Source organism: Delphinapterus leucas, chromosome 16, assembly GCF_059928025.1.
Source record: "Delphinapterus leucas isolate spDelLeu-1000000601 "Yukka" chromosome 16, BTC_Dleu_Yukka2, whole genome shotgun sequence".
NCBI classification, from domain to species: domain Eukaryota; kingdom Metazoa; phylum Chordata; class Mammalia; order Artiodactyla; family Monodontidae; genus Delphinapterus; species Delphinapterus leucas.
Genome location: NC_143144.1, coordinates 6,940,389 through 6,956,583, shown reverse-complemented (window position 1 = coordinate 6,956,583; position 16,195 = coordinate 6,940,389). Strand labels below are relative to the sequence as shown.

Below are 16,195 nucleotides of genomic sequence, written 5' to 3'. Positions count from 1 at the left end.
TTATCTTACCATTTGCCTCTCGCTTGACTTTCTATGGTCTTGTTTCCTCTATCTGCCCAGTAAGTTTGCAGAATAAAAGTTAACGAGCTGAAATTCTTCTTGAGAGTAGTAGACGCATGTCGCAGGAAATACCCAAGGAGTTTCTTGTTGCCTTGTAGGATTCTGTCCCATTAAATCCATTTGCTCCCCAAGAATCCCATGAATCACTCATGGTGGTATGCGTACAAGAAAATCAGAGACAAAAATTACTTTCTTAAAAAATGAGTCTTGGAAATAACAGAAAACAAATCCTTTAAACTTGGAAACTAAAATAATTTTGTAAGTGTTAGCCTTTTAAAATAAATTTTAAACCAGTTATTAGAAATTTTTCCATAAGATAAATTTCTTTCTTCATTGGCTAGAGTTATAGGTTTGTAAATTTTGTGGTGAGAATCAAGTCTTTTCATCTGTCTTAGAGGCTGATTACTTCTATAGAATTAGACAAAACTGTTACCATGTTCTCCCAAAATTAAAAAACAACATTTCTCTCCTATTTTTAGTTTTGGTCTACTGTTACTCAATAAGACATTTCTTTTAAGCTTGCAAGAGATCTGCTTAATAAAAATGTTAAAGTTATCGTTATATTTGATATTTAAAACATATGATTTAGAAAAATAGAATCTCCTAAGAAATACGGAGTTGTTTTTCAGCTAAAGCAAATAAACAAATAAAAACTACCATTTAAAAGTCCCGGGCTTCCCTGGTGGCGCAGTGGTTGGGAGTCCGCCTGCCGATGCAGGGGACGCGGGTTCGTGCCCGGGTCCGGGAAGATCCCACATGCCGCGGAGCGGCTGGGCCCGTGAGCCATGGCCGCTGAGCCTGCGCGTCCGGAGCCTGTGCTCCGCAACGGGAGAGGCCACAGCAGTGAGAGGCCCGTGTACCACAAAAAAAAAAAAAAAAAAAAAGTCCCGCCTGTTATTTTTTTATCCAAGGGCATGCTATCTGCTTTGGTCTGCACATAATTAATTCTTTCTTTGTTTTAAATGCAAATTCTCTTATTGAAGCTATTCAAGATATTTAGAGATTTTGCATTCGTCTCCTCAGAGTATCCTTAATGTCATTCCCTGAAGATGCAGATTTTTCTCCCATTCAATCTGGAATAACCGTCTTCTATATTTTTAACCTTAGCCAGGATTAGAACTAGCTGATCGCCTGGTAGTAAACACTCCAGAATTGGCCTGCCTGTCACCCACATTTCCAGGAGCCAGGAAGCTTTTAAGCCTAGCATGTATCATTTGAAATGCTTTCGGTTCAGCCTTCCAATTTTCTGAGAATTTGAATTTGTAAATTTGCAAACCCACGTTTTTGTTAGTTTTGGATCCTGGTTCTGCCTGCGACTCTCTGAGCACCCGGATAAAAGTGCTCGCTGCTGTCCGGCAGCCTCGCATCACACACAGGAAATTATCCGTGCAGTGACAGCCGTTTGCTTTAGACTGTGATGTTGAGTATGAAACGTCATTTTTTGTTTTGTTTCGTTATTTTTAATATCTTTATTAGAGTATAATTGCTTTACAGTGTTGTGTTAGTTTCTGCTGTATAACAAAGTGAATCAGCTATACATATACATACATCCCCATATCCCCTCCCTATTGCGTCTCCCTCCCACTCTCCGTATCCCACCCCTCTGGGTGGTCGCAAAGCACCGAGCTGATCTCCCCGTGTCATGCAGTTGCTTCCCACTAGCTATCTATCTTACATTTGGTAGTGTATATATGTGCCACTCTCTCACTTCGTCTCAGCTTACCCTTCCCCCTCCCCGTGTCCTCAAGTCCATTCTTTACATCTGTGTCTTTATTCCTGTCCTGCCCCTAGGTTCATCAGAACCTTTTTTTTTTTTAGGTTCCATATATATGTGTTAGCATACGGTATTTGTTTTTCTCTTTCTGACTTACTTCACTCCGTATGACAGACTCTAGGTCCATCCACCTCACTACAAATAACTCCATTTCATTTCTTTTTATGACTGAGTAATATCCCTTGTATATATGTGCCACATTTTCTTTATCCATTCATCTGTCGATGGACACTTAGGTTGCTTCCATGTCCAGGCTATTGTAAATAGTGCTGCAATGAACATTGTGGTACATGACTCTTTTTGGATTATAGTTTTCTGAGGCTATATGCCCAGTAGTGGGATTGCTGGGTCGTATGGTAGTTCTATTTTTAGTGTTTTAAGGAACCTCCATACTGTTCTCCATAGTGGCTGTATCAATTTACATTCCCACCAACAGTGCAGGAGGGTTCCCTTTTCTCCACACCCTCTCCAGCATTTATCGTTTGTAGGTGTTTTGATGATGGCGATGATGGCCATTCTGACCGGTGTGAGGTGATACCTCAGTGTAGTTTTGATTTGCATTTCTCTAATGATTAGTGATGTTGAGCATCTTTTCACGTGTTTGTTGGGAGTCTGTATATCTTCTTTGGAGAAATGTCTATTTAGGTCTTCTGCCCATTTTTGGATTGGGTCGTTTGTTTTTTTGATATTGAGCTGCTTGTATATTTCGGAGATTAATCCTTTGTCCGTTGCTTCGTTTGCAAATATTTTCTCCCATTCTGAGGGTTGTCTTTTCATCTTGTGTATGGTTTCCTTTGCTGTGCAAAAGCTTTTAAGTTTCATTAGGTCCCATTTGTTTATTTTTGTTTTTATTTCCATTTCTCTGGGAGGTGGGTCGAAAAGGATCTTGCTGTGATTTATGTCATACAGTGTTCTGCCTATGTTTTCCTCTCAGAGTTTTATAGTGTCTGGCCTTACATTTAGGTCTTCAATCCATTTTGAGTTTATTTTTGTGTATGGTGTTAGGAAGTGTTGTAATTTCATTCTTTTACATGTAGCTGTCCAGTTTTCCCAGCACCATTTATTGAAGAGGCTGTCTTTTCTCCATTGCATACTCTTGCCTCCTTTATCAAAGATGAGGTAACCATATGTGCGGGTTTATCTCTGGGTGTTCTGTCCTGTTCCATTGATCTATATTTCTGCTTTTGTGCCAGTACCATACTGTCTTGATTACTGTAGCTTTGTAGTATAGTCTGAAGTCCAGGAGCCTGATTCTTTCAGCTCCATCTTTCTTTCTCAAGATTGTTTTGGCTTTTCGGGGTCTTTTATGTGAAATGTCGTTTTACGTTTCCTCCCCACTCTAAGCAAGTTTAGCCTTCTGCATTATTAGGCTTTTTTTTTTTTTTTTTTTTTTTTTTTGCAGTACACGGGCCTCTCACTGTTGTGGCCTCTCCCATTGCGGAGCACAGGCTCCAGACGCACAGGCTCAGTGGCCATGGCTCACGGGCCCAGCCGCTCCGCGGCATGAGGGGTCTTCCCAGACCGGGGCACAAACCCACGTCCCCCGCATCGGCAGGCAGACTCTCAACCACTGCGCCACCAGGGAAGCCCTATTAGATTTTTTAAAGGAATTGTAGAGGAGGGTGTAAAAGAAGAAATGAGCAGCACTTTGCTCATTTTGAAAATTAAAGTACAGACTTTTTAAAAAAAATTTTATTTTATATTGGAGTATAGTTGATTTACAATGTTGTATTACTTTCAGGTGTACAGCAAAGTGATTCAGTTATACATATATGTGTATCCATTCTTTTTCATATTCTTTTCCCATGTAGGTTATTACAGACTGTTGAGTAGAGTTCCCTGTGCTATACAGTGGGTCCTTGTCGATAAAGTCCAAACCTTTTAAATGAAATATCACTTAGTACCATGACTCCTGCAGCAAAATATACAAAGAGATTCCTCCAGGTAAAACTACACATTTGATTTGTGGCGTGGAAAATGACCCCATCTTTCACAAATTGGGTCTTAAGCCTTGTCAGGGAGGCAGCCAAAAGAAAACATTCATTTAAATGGACGTGTGTGTGTAATTTTTCCTTTTAAGTTGTCTTTAATATAACAGCCATAAGGACTAGCAAAGTGGCCAAGTTAATGAATTAGAAGATAATTTCAGTCTTCATAAACATTGTGAATAAAAGAGTGAAAAATGCCTCAATTCGTTTTTTCCATGATCAGCTTTTTTTTGTCCCGCAGGACATCAGGGAAAGGTAATTCTCCTCAGAGCCCATCCGCTCCTGTCAGCAGTGGGAGAGGCCTGTCATTTAATAGACTCACTCCTAGTTGTCCACAGGTCAGAAGGTGTTTGCTTATGACTCAGAAGCTGCTGGATTAAATGAAGTCTTTAGCTGGGGAAGTATTTATGTGGAATCAGAAGGCACCCCGCATTTTGAAGTCCCATTCTCAAGCCTCAGAGTGCTGATAACTCAGCTGTCCCTTGGCTTGAAAGGAAAGCAGAGCCATATTTTATTTTCCTTGTGGAGTCCCAGAGAACACCAAGCAGGGAAGGTTCCCTTTGGGAATGCTTATTAACTCATCTCGTGCTGGGAATGGATCCGGGAGAGGCTGCGTAGTGATTGGGAATGAGTGGCCAGAAGCAGTTAGGGAATTGCAGTCTTCAAATGGAAATGAGGTTTGAAAGGGAGCAAGGACATTTCCCAGGCAGACAGTCTCTGTGGCAATGATGAAGAACAGTTTTCAAAACTCTTAATTAAGCATTCCTTGGTTTTGCAAGGCAGGGCATGGCCCCAGCCCCTAGCCTTCAAAGGTGACTGACATTTTATCAATGCCATTTTAAGGAAAACACATCAACTTAAAAGGCTGATACAAAGGAAATAACGACTCACCAGAGTTATGCACGAGTTGTTATACAATGTGAGTGATTTAGTAACTATGTCCAATAAAAATGGAAATGAAATTCTGTGCTGTGGCGCATCTGTTTTGTGTGATTTTCCATACTTTGTTGACATACTGTCCAAGACATATTTTTCTATATAATGCAAAACAGTGGAAATTATCTCATGTTGTCATGACTTTAATTTGTTGTTCTCTGATCATTCTATAAAATTGAAGCTGTATGTTCTTGTCTTCTGTTTGGCTGCTGGTTGCCGTGACCGTTCAACTCCCCAAAGTACACAGAGGGGACGTGGAAATAGAAATGGGAAGGAAAGTTCAATTTTGTCAGATTAGCAGTTGATAGATAGATAGATAGGTAGGTAGACAGACAGATAGATAGGTAGGTAGATAGATAGTGTGTTGTAATCTGGATTAAAGTGAGGTTTTAGATGAGGTTTCCAATTTATGTGTATAGATAAGAAAAATCAGTTCCATCTGGTATTGGCTCATGGGCCCTCAAGTTATGAATTTTAATGTGAACTGTGAAAAAAATATGGAACTTGAGGTTCCCAAAGTAACCTGAAGCACGGTCACAATTCTCAGTCCTCCAATGTAATGTTTGAATTATCTTATCCCTCCTAGAATATAAACATTGAGTTACAGAACGAATGTTAGCTAGGTTGCCTTACGTTTACTATGCATTCACTTCTTTCGTTCATTCCTTCACTCTGCAGTAGTTTGTGCTAGAAGCTGCTGGGCACCAGGGCTGTTAAAAATGGAAAGGACAGGGCTTCCCTGGTGGCGCAGTGGTTGAGAGTCCGCCTGCCGATGCAGGGGACACGGGTTCGTGCCCCGGTCCGGGAGGATCCCACATGCCGCAGAGCGGCTGGGCCTGCGCGTCCGGAGCCTGTGCTCCGCCACGGGAGAGGCCACAACAGTGATGAGGTCCGCGTACCGAAAAAAAAAAAATGGAAAGGACAGGCATAATCTTTACATCCATGGGCTCCTTTTTGTCTGTGTGGCATTCTAAAGTACAGGACTTCCCATTTATAGTTTTGCTACTTAAAAATGGCTTTCTCAAACTAGAGCAAGAGCTTATATCTGGAGAATAAGTATCTCATGCTGCAAACACTCTCACACCCTCCCGTCAGTCATCTACACCTTAGTACCTCTGCCTTTTTGGCAGTTTGAGATGTTGTGACATCGACACAGTCACCAGGATGCCAAGGGGGACAGTAAAGCACGAGCTTTCTGTCCGTTAGGCGAGTAACTGTCTCATGCTTGACTAGTGACACTGGGCAGTGGTGATGGACAGCCAGTGAATATGCGCTCTCGTGGAAATATATTCATTAAAAGTCAGGCGTCACATAGCTGTTGAGTCCTCTGTTGAACTGTGAAGTATATAATGTAATAGAATGTTGTTCCTCAACAAACTTTCTAAGGAAAAAAAAAAAAAAGGAAGTGTTTGGCTTCACAAAGAACTGTTTGGCCCTGTTTTAAGTCGAATGCTGTGTTAGGTACTGGGGTGCAGAGGGTGAAGACACATTCCACCCCGTGTCTGGTGAGAAGGAAAGGCCTGGAGAAGCTGATGAATTATTCAGCACCAGCCAGCCTCACTTCCCGTGTAATAGACACGCACCTTTTCAATTCAAAGGGCTTGGTCAAGTGGGTTTCTGGTCTAGATGTCTCTTTTACTATCTGTAGTCTAGGTGTCTTTTTTTATCTTAAATTAAGGAAATTGGTAGAAAAGTGAATTAATATATCATTTAGTGCCTATTTCAAACCTGACACTGCCCTTACCTTTACAGTAAGTTATCTCCCTATTGGAAGCGTTTAAGTTTTTTATGCAGCAGAAAGAGTTTGTGATTCGAGTGAATGAGCCCCAATTATCCCTGTCACCTTGTTGTATAATTTGGAAAGAGTCTTTTAGCTGTTAGCAGGCTATTAGCATAACAGACATTAAAATGATTAAAATATCGGTGATTACTTCAATCCCTAGGGCTATGAGGGCTCTTTGACAAAGTGCATAATATAAAAGAAGCAGGTAGTTCCTTTGAGGGGATCTATCTGCCTTTGTTTCCAAAGACTCCTTCAGGTCCTAGTGGAAACTGACAGGATGTGGGCCTCATTAACTGTTCTTTGATAGCTTCCTAAGGAGATGGGCATGTGTTTTGGAAAGAGTACCGAGCTAGGAGTCAGCTTCCTGGTTCCAGGGTGAAAGCTGTCTCACCTTTCCAAAGTCTCTGAGCCTTCTGAAAATTGGACACGTCCTTTGTACTGCCTCAGACATTTTTGTGAAATTGAAATGGTGTAGTGTAGGTGGAAACCTGTAAAGTGTCACACAAGGGAAGTGTGGGTTAGAAGTAACAGATAACATCGCAGTATGTTGGAAGACGTCACTAGATTAGTGGGTTCAGGTGAAGGTTTGCTGTGACGCCACCAAACAAAGTGAAACCAACAGGCAATTTCAGAGTAAATGCAAGTTGTAATTACATGATTAAGCCGTGCTGTGGGGTCCATGGTTTACCCACTCCACGTCCTGCTAATTTATTCAACTTTTTTGAACAAAAAGAATACGTGTTGTTCCTTTAAACTTTTCTCAGTTCTCTAGGTTTGGGGAATTTTTTTGTTATCGTTGTTGTTACTCTTCAAAAGTATTTATCCCTATTTATTATCCCTAGGACGTTTCCCCTTTCATCGTTTTTGAAAGTCACGGGTCCTGCTTTGATATAAGATGAAAGAAGAAAGTAACGGGCTAATGATGCATTCTTCTACAGATGAATGTACACGAAGGGAACTTCACAGCTCTAAACTTTTCTGTACTTCCGATTGTTACATTAAGTTAAACTTTACAATTCTATAATTCTATAAATATATACTATCCAGAAAGAACTTTCAGGAAAGCGTATGGGCCTTTTGCTGTTTTATATTGACTGTCTCTACAGAAGCAACAACTAATAGTATCCGTTTGAAACTAACTTCTTTCTTTGAAGCTGTTGCCTTGGGAAGCTTGCATACTTCGTATAATTTAATCTCGACACACCCTCTGCTGTCACCATTCCGCTCGCAGGAGGAGAAGCGTGGGTCCAAAGAGATTGTCCCATTTCTGAGCTACACATTGGGTTTTGAGCCCAGGGCATAGACTTCTCTCTTCAGTGGAGAACAGTTTGATTGCTGTAGAGGGTTCCTGCTGGAAGTGAATAGAGAACACTGCAGCTTGGCTGGGCTCAGACAGTGATGGTCCTGATGGCCAGGCTGCTGAGGTTGAACGGCTCCTTTAAAGAGCTGGGTCCACAACCTGGCCAGCAGCGATTCTGCTTCAAGTGCCCACTTATTGGTGCTAAATGGAGGGTGCTTCTGGGAGACTGGAGGTGTCATTTGAAAGGAATGATGCCATCTCGGGGACCTTGCTGGTGTCTCTGAAGTTGTGCGTCTGTAGCTCCAGTGCTGGGCAGTGAGCGTGGGTGCCTGTTAGCTGTGAATAGAGAGGACACCACCTTTGCGCTGGCCGTGCCCAGGAGCCGGGATGTGGGAGCAGCCGCAGACTAGAAATCTACAGGTGGGAAACCCTGGTCTCGGGAGCTTCCGGAAGCAGAGGGGAGCACAGATGCGTGTGGATGTGAAGAAGTTACTGAGTGTCCCTCGCACAGGAATAAGCCATCCTGCGGAGTCCACAGTGCCAGGTTTAGAGGGACAATGGGATTGTTTGTCAGATTAAAGCAGTCAAACGTAAGATCCTCTGAGGGCTGCAACTCACAGAACCACTTGTTATTCTTACAGTTTCGTAGTGTCACATTTTTCACCGGCACGTTTTTTATGATGTTCTTGTCTACAGAAAGTCTTCCCTTCCAGGATAGATGGCTGAGAGAGATTATTAGCCTCAGAAAAGTTACTGGCTAGACAAGCAGTGTTAAAAATTTAGTTTATAGGGCTTCCCTGGTGGCGCAGTGGTTGAGAGTCAGCCTGCCGATGCATGGGACACGGGTTCGTGCCCCGGTCCGGGAGGATCCCACATGCCGCGGAGCGGCTGCGCCCGTGAGCCATGGCCGCTGAGCCTGCGCGTCCGGAGCCTGTGCTCTGCAACGGGAGAGGCTGCAACAGTGAGAGGCCCGCGTACCGCAAAAAAAAAAAAACAACGGTGCCAGAAGCTAGAAATGCCATTCACATCCATCGACTCGATTTGGTGTGTCGAAAGGAGATGGAGCACGTTTATCAGTGACGTCTGGATTTCTGCACCAGTGCGGGAAAGCAAAAGACTTAAGTCTTTTCTTCAGAACATGGCTCAGTTGCACACAAGATTAGCAGCTCACTTGTTCGGAGATGACTTCTTGTGCTGTCTTTTTTGCACTTGGTCAGTTTGGGTTTGAACTGGCCTTTACTTCCCAGAAATGTGTGCCGTGTGCCCTTCACAGCAGTGCCAGGTTGGATGCTCAGATGAGCTGAGATCTTGCCTGGTGTCCGGCCACCCCAGGGGGAGAGAGAGGTGTGCTCACGGGCAGGTGCAGTTCTTGGCACCTGCTGGAGCGTGAGCCCCTCTGCAGACTAATGTGTAATTCTTACTCTACACCTCTTCCCATTTCCCTAAAACTTGGTTGAATTTCCATATGTATCCTTCAAGGACTTCCTCATACTTCTGGAGCAGAGCTGAGTTTGACTAGGTTTGATGATACGTTATAATTAGTGATGTTTATTGGCTGTCTTGGTCATAGAAGTAAACAAAGCAAAAATCTCTTTTGTAAGAGTAGTTACTGTAAAAGTGTCATAACAGAATTAATTTTGATTTTAAAATTAAGTCATTCTTTAAGCTGATTTTTATCAGGGCAAAAGAATGCCCGTGTTTAGTATTAAAAGATCATTTACATATGACCTTGTGCGAGAGGTTGGAAATGAAATATTCAACCCTGACTCTCTCTTCAGCCTAATGCATGGTGCAAGTTTTTGTCAGTGGTCTCTCAAATATTACTCATGATTATGCATTTATATAACCTTTTTTTCATCCAAGATTGAAGCTAAATTACAGCATCTTACTGAAGACTACAATCTATGAGCATGAATTAGACCCTGTACTACCCAGCCATCTGCCTTCTCTTTTCTCATTCTTTCAATTTTTTTAATTTTTTAATTTTTTTAATACTTTTATTTGTTTTTTTTATTTTTGGCCGCGTTGGGTCTTCGTTGCTATGTGGGGGCTACATTTTGTTGTGGTGTGTGGGCTTCTCATTGTGGTGGCTTCTCTTATTGCAGACCACGGGCTCTAGGCGCACGGGCTTCAGTAGTTGTGGCGCACGGGCCCAGTTGCTCCGCAGCATGTGGGATCTTCCCGGACCAGGGCTCGAACCCGTGTCCCCTGCATTGGCAGGCGGATTCTTAACCACTGCGCCACCAGGGAAGCCCCTCATTCTTTCTTTTTAAACCAAACCCAATCAACTGGGAACCCAAGCAAACACTGGAAATGCAAGGTGCCCTTTAGTCCCTAGGATTCAAGGTTCACTTGCCTTTCATTCAAAACATAACTCCGGGACCTGTCACTTTGGTTGGTCTCTGTTAGAGATTCCTTGACTTGGACGCTTCAGACACCTTCAGCCTTTGAGACACCAAAGGCTGAGGCTCACCTGAACATCCAGTGACTTGCTTACAGCATCAGTTCCGGGGGACTACAAGAGTCGGTTTTCTTGATGCTTTGATGTATACTAATATCCCACCTTTATGATTTCTGATTATGTCATTGGCCATATGCACGAGTCAGTAGTCCCAGGGGATGTGGTATCTAGTTAAATAGAAAAACACTAGGAAACAATATGTCCGTGAGCAAAAAATTGTAGCGTCTTGGCATTTTATTTAAAAAACTGCAGTCCAATGTAAATCTCGACTTAATTAAATTTGACCAGTAACTTAGCACATTCAGTAAATCAAGAGTAATTTAAACTTGCTTAGATAATAAAGAGAGGTGAATTTTGCTTTGGGGGAAGGAGGGTAAAATAAAAGATAATAAAAGTCAAGTTTACTGGTAAAGAGATAATCCTTGCCCCATTCTGTGTAACAGGCATACGTATCTCCTTAGGATGCTTTATTCTGTTCATTTCTTCTATTCTCAAAGGGTGGCACCACCATCCATTTGGTTTCCCAAGCCAAAAAGCAGAGCATTGTTTTTGGTTTCTATCCCTCTCTCCGTCCCAAGCTCCAAGTACTGTTGATTTGACAGGTGAGAACCTTTCACCCATCATTGCTGTTGAGAAGAACAGACCGTTCAGTGACCCAGGCCTTTGTGTGGGCTCTGCACTAGACACTTAGGGTCTCTGCTTTAACCCAGGACTCTGAATTCCACAGTAATACGTCTTGATACAGACCTTTTTTCCATTCATTCTACTAGAGACCGTCAAATCTGGTTTTACCTATCTTTTAGTTCTGGAAATTTTCTTGTATTGTTTCTTTTTTTTTTTTGCGGTACGCGGGCCTCTCACTGTTGTGGCCTCTCCCGTTGCGGAGCACAGGCTCCAGACGCGCAGTCTCAGCGGCCATGGCTCACGGGCCCAGCCGCTCCGCGGCATGTGGGATCCTCCCAGACCGGGGCACGAACCCACGTCCCCTGCATCGGCAGGCGGACTCTCAACCACTGCGCCACCAGGGAAGCCCTCTTGTATTATTTCTTAATCATTTCTTCCCACTTTTTTCCCTCTCTTCTCTTTCTCTGTTAGGTAGATGTTAGACTTCTGAGATTGAACTTGAATTTTCTTGCATTTGCTCTCCTGTAACGTTTTGGGCGAGTTCCTCAGTTTACCTTCCACCTGTCTTACTGGATTTTTTATTTTGAATTTTAGCCATCCACTTTTTAAATTTCAAAAGTGGTGAGCCTCATGGCAGGGTGATCAGGTGGTGTACACCTGCTTGTCTTTACTCTGGAGAAAGATCCCTCTTATTTGAGGCGTGACCCTGAAGCTGGGTTTGCAGGAAGGAGCAACTCGGGGTCTCATTTCCAGTGAAGCTTTTACTTCACCTTTTGTTTTCAGCTGTGCTCTTCTGGGTACCTCGTGACCTTGAGTCCCTCCTTTCAGGTTGGGTTCCCGAGACCGTTGCTCCTGCCCTCGAGAGGCAGGGGTGGGTATTGCCAGGCGGGGCCCAGTGCCGCCTGGACCCCAGCGTCACACTTTTCTCTGCTCACCCCTTCCCTTCCCCTTCCGCTCTCTGTGGCCCCTCTGTTCCTGCACCTGTTCAAGTGTGCAAGGGGATGGCCATGCTTCTCTTTGTCTTTCCCTCTGCACACCCTTGGGTTTGCCTTTCTCTGCTCCACCACTGACGTTCTCCCATTTGCCTTCCATCTTTTTTCTTTTAATTCATGAAATTTATTAAAATCTATTTAACACGCCATAGCATTTACCCATTTTTAGAATATTTTCAGAGTTGTGCAACCATCACCCCATTCTAATTTTAGAAAATCTTAATCACCTGAAAAAGAAACCTTGTTCTGATTTAGAGACACTCTCTATTCCCATCCCCAGTCCTAGGTGACAGCTTATCTACTGTCCTTCTCTATAGATTTTCCAGTCTCGATATTGCCTTCCATCTTTATATACTGTGTTTTGGTGTCTCCAAGTTTTGTTGATGGTCCACTTTGTTTTTGGTTTTTGTTCTCTTTGTTCTTTTGTAATGATTCTGAAAAGTTTTACTCCACCATCTTGAGGATGAAAGTCTCCTGTTTAAAGAGCGATACCTTATCACCTTAATAGATTTCTTAGAGTGAATATGAGAAAGTTTTTCCGCTGACTCCGGAACGTCTAGGTAGAGGCATGGCTTCATTCATGTGGTAACTTGGGGTGATTTACCCTGACACTCCAATCTGAGACTCACCGAGGCTTCCTGTGTCCTGGCCAAACAGCACCAGTTGGCTTTGCAGGTCACTTTGGTCAAGTCAGTAGCACTACGTGCACGGTGTAACTTGAGGGGTGTCTGAGATCACATTTTTCAGGCTAAAGGGTCTTACATCCCTGACTGATCATTTGAGCCCACAGGAGATGACCTTGTGAGGACCCGTGGGAGTGACCGTGTAACTAAGACCACACGTGACTTTGGCAGGATGGACACTCAGGCTTTCCCTTGGCTGTGACAGCTTTTTGCGAAGTTTGTTTCTCACTTTTCTCAGACTTGGTATAACATGTGACTCTGATCCCCGATGATACAACTGTACTTTGAGCTATCTGTTTAGATCATGTATGAGGCGTTTTTCATCGATTGAAGTTTATCTATCCCCCATGTTCAGTGCAGGTGATTGAGTGTGTGCAAAGTGGTTAAAGATACACGGCAGTCTGTCCACGAAGTTTGCAGGCTACCTGGAGAGACAGAGCCTATGAATGAAACACCTGACAGGTGTATCTGTCGGTTAATCAGAGCCACGGGCGCGAGACTGCCTCCTCCTGACCCGCGCTGGGGGGTGAACAGACAAGGTCACCGTCGCCAGGGCTGCTCCTGAGGGTGATGGCTCTGCATCACTGTCTGTGCGCCCCGAGAAGCACGTGTGCGGTTGCGAGGGACGGTGCTGAGGGCTCGGCGCTGAGCACCCCCCGACCATCTCTTCTTGGCTTCACAGAGGGTGTTCGGAGCTCTGCCGGATCCCCATGGTGGAGTACAAGCTCGACAGCGAGGGCACCCCCTGTGAGTACAAGACCCCCTTCCGGAGGAACACCACATGGCACCGAGTGCCCACGCCCGCCCTGCAGCCCCTGCCCAGGGCCTCCCCGGTGCCCGGCACGCCTGACAGGCTGCAGTGCCAGCCGCTGCTCCCACAGACCCAGGCCGCCATCCCACGCAGCACCTCCTTTGACCGGAAGCTGCCCGACGGCACCAGGTAAGGCTGGTACCGTTTCCTCATGGGCGGCCCTTGTGAAGCTCTTGCAGCTAGAACTTCAGAGGGTCAGGGGGACTTTTATGTGGCTTAATCATTTCTGAGTTAGCTTGTTCTGACCAAGTGGGCAGGCAGGGTGGCCAGGCGGGCCCCAGATGCTGGGGTGCTTGGGTTCCTGGCCCAGCAATGATGCTGATGGCGTGCAGGTCCTCCCCACGGATGCTGCCCCCCAGGGCCACGGCCATCCCTCTTCACCGCGATCCTCCTATCAACCCGCTCTCCACACCGTCTCGGGAAAGATATCCGAGAAACCATTTTGCAGGAGCGTCTAGATAAATATGAACGGTTTGAGTATAAAGAAAGCCGCAGAATCAGCGATGAAATCCCATCACCCTCGTGGGTGTAGTATTTTCAGAGGTCCTAGGATCATTAGCATCTCTTTGTTTTTCTCTCTCATTTTAAGCAAAGGGGGTTGAGCTTAAAATTAAGTTTTTCCCTGAGAGAATGCACTCGTTTAAAAGTTAAATCCAACAGCATTAGAAGCTGGTGAGAATTTTCGGGGGTTGCATAGTTCGCAAAGGTAGTTTTAAGTGAACAACGTAGTAAATTTGTTCTGTTGTGGTTGTTGATTCCTACTCCTTTTGTTTTAACTTTCGCATAACTTATGGGCCATGGAGACACCGTGAGTTTCCTCCGAATGTCTTGTCAGGCTCTCGTCTAATAGAACGTATGCTGTAAGCAGACACTGGGCCAGGCTGTTGGCTTGACGGGTCATCACCTTGGCCTGTTACTCGGCCTTTCCCAGTCTCCAGTTTCCTCGTCTGAAAGATCAATTTAGCAATCATAGAGACCTCCACAGGGCATTAGGACAATTGAGTCAATCAAGAGAGGTAAACTGCTTAGAACCATTCCTGGCACATAGGGAGCCTATACAGGTATTACTAATAATTGCTAAGATGAAAACACGTGGTCTTCCTCTGCTTCCTCCAGTCTATTCTTCTAAGAGTGGGTGCAGGAATGGTGTTACTTCAACTTGACACTAAGTCATCTGGGCTCTTGGTCTCTTCTCAAAGGTCTGCTGAGTTTATAAACTTCCCATATTCAGAGAAATGCACATAGTACATAGCCCAGGTGAAAAGGGTGACATCTGGAAGGAAAGGGGTCTGCAGAGCGTCCCTTATTAACATAGAATTTAGTAAATTATAAGGAAGGGTCCTAATAGCAACAGGGAAGTTGGCGAGCACATCTTCATCAAGTGAATTCTCACGAGGATCATTCATTTTTGTGTGTCTGAAATAAATAGGATGGCATTCAATCGATGTGTGGAAATACGTGGCTTTGCCAGAAATTTAGGGTTTTCTCTCTGTATGGATTTTAAATATAGAACCACAACGTGCCTTGCATTAAGTCTCACAGACCGAGTAGTAGTGATGTTTGCATAATTCTGTGTTCTTGGGGGTTCCGCGTGTTTCACTGGCGCCATTAGCTGTGCTTGAAATCTTTAGATGGTGAAGCCTTGTTTCCGCCACATCTCTTTCTTATAATAAATTACCAACCGTAAACCACCTGAAATCTCATGGCATCACCAATTCTTAGTTTATTTGTCCATGACTGCGATGCGTGTTTCTCCTTTTCTGCATCACTGAAGAATGAATTCACTTGTAAAACAAAACAAGCCAGGTCAGGATGTTGGCAGCCTGCAGACCCCTCAGGGCCCGGTTACTGATTCTAGTCAACCTTTCAGAAGTTCACCCAGCAACCAGTCCTCCTCCAGTGATCCCGGACCCGGCGGGAGCGGACCCTGGAGACCACAAGCTGGATACGACGGGTACCGCTCACTTTCACCTTTCTGCGGGCCCCTGGGGGGCACTTGTTTGCGGGACACATTGAGAAGCGCTTACTGTGCACGGGGCCACTGGGGGACAGAGAAATGAAGACAGACCTTTGATAGGACGGGTGCATCCAGGCTGGATAGCTCATCATTTCTATGGAGGTGGCACTCATTTGTCTGTATTCTGAGCTTGTCTGATTTTTTTTTTTAAATAAGGGAGAGTCTTTCTGAACATGTAAAAGTTAAGGATTTGGAGACCCTGTGGGCGATGGCCCTTGGGAGTTTCCCTTCACTTGAACTGCTGACGAGGAATAAATTCACAGCCTCTCTTGCAAGCGTTTTCTCTCCCAAACCCAGCCCAGAATCAGAGAAGGCAGATTTAGCAGGTCCCTTGTAGTGTGTGAGCAGAGCATCTAGGACCCTGAGGGCACCTGTGAACAGGACACAGAATTTACTGATACAGTCAGTCAGGGGAAACAGCGGGGCGGGTGTGCTTTCCCACGGAGATGCGGGCCTGGCTCAGGGCAGCAGTGTTTCTGTGTGCTGCTGGGGCCCAGTGTTGTCTCTGCTGCTCAAAGGAGCTGGCTGCACTGATTAGACAAGAGAACGGCCAGGTCAGCCGGGGAGGCTTTCACCGGACCAGACAACCTTCTATTACTGCTCTCGCACGTGCCCAGGGAAACGTCTCTCCCCGGCATGCTCCTTCCTTCCGGTTTGGGCTGAGAAGTAGAGCTTTGCAGTCCGAGTTCCGTGCATTCCCTACCTTAGATCCTAGAGGGGGTTCTTAAAAGTGGTACTTCAAGAAATCCTTCTCCGTTGAGCTGCA

The 16,195-nt window shown here is 44.7% G+C and overlaps 1 protein-coding gene across 14 annotated transcripts in view; it reads left to right on the top strand.

Moving 5' to 3' along the window:
• SIPA1L2 (signal induced proliferation associated 1 like 2) overlaps positions 1–16,195 on the top strand; it is a 220,274-nt gene that overhangs the window by 166,526 nt on the left and 37,553 nt on the right. For 11 of the 14 annotated variants that reach the window (XM_089897410.1, XM_089897418.1, XM_089897408.1 and 8 more), the window contains exons 10-11: positions 13,284–13,541; positions 15,187–15,366. In XM_089897410.1, the coding sequence (XP_089753536.1) occupies positions 13,284–13,541; positions 15,187–15,366 (438 nt within the window). The remainder of the gene's footprint in view (positions 1–13,283; positions 13,542–15,186; positions 15,367–16,195) is intronic. The other 3 variants (XM_030763503.2, XM_089897414.1, XM_089897413.1) reach the window with 1 other exon arrangement.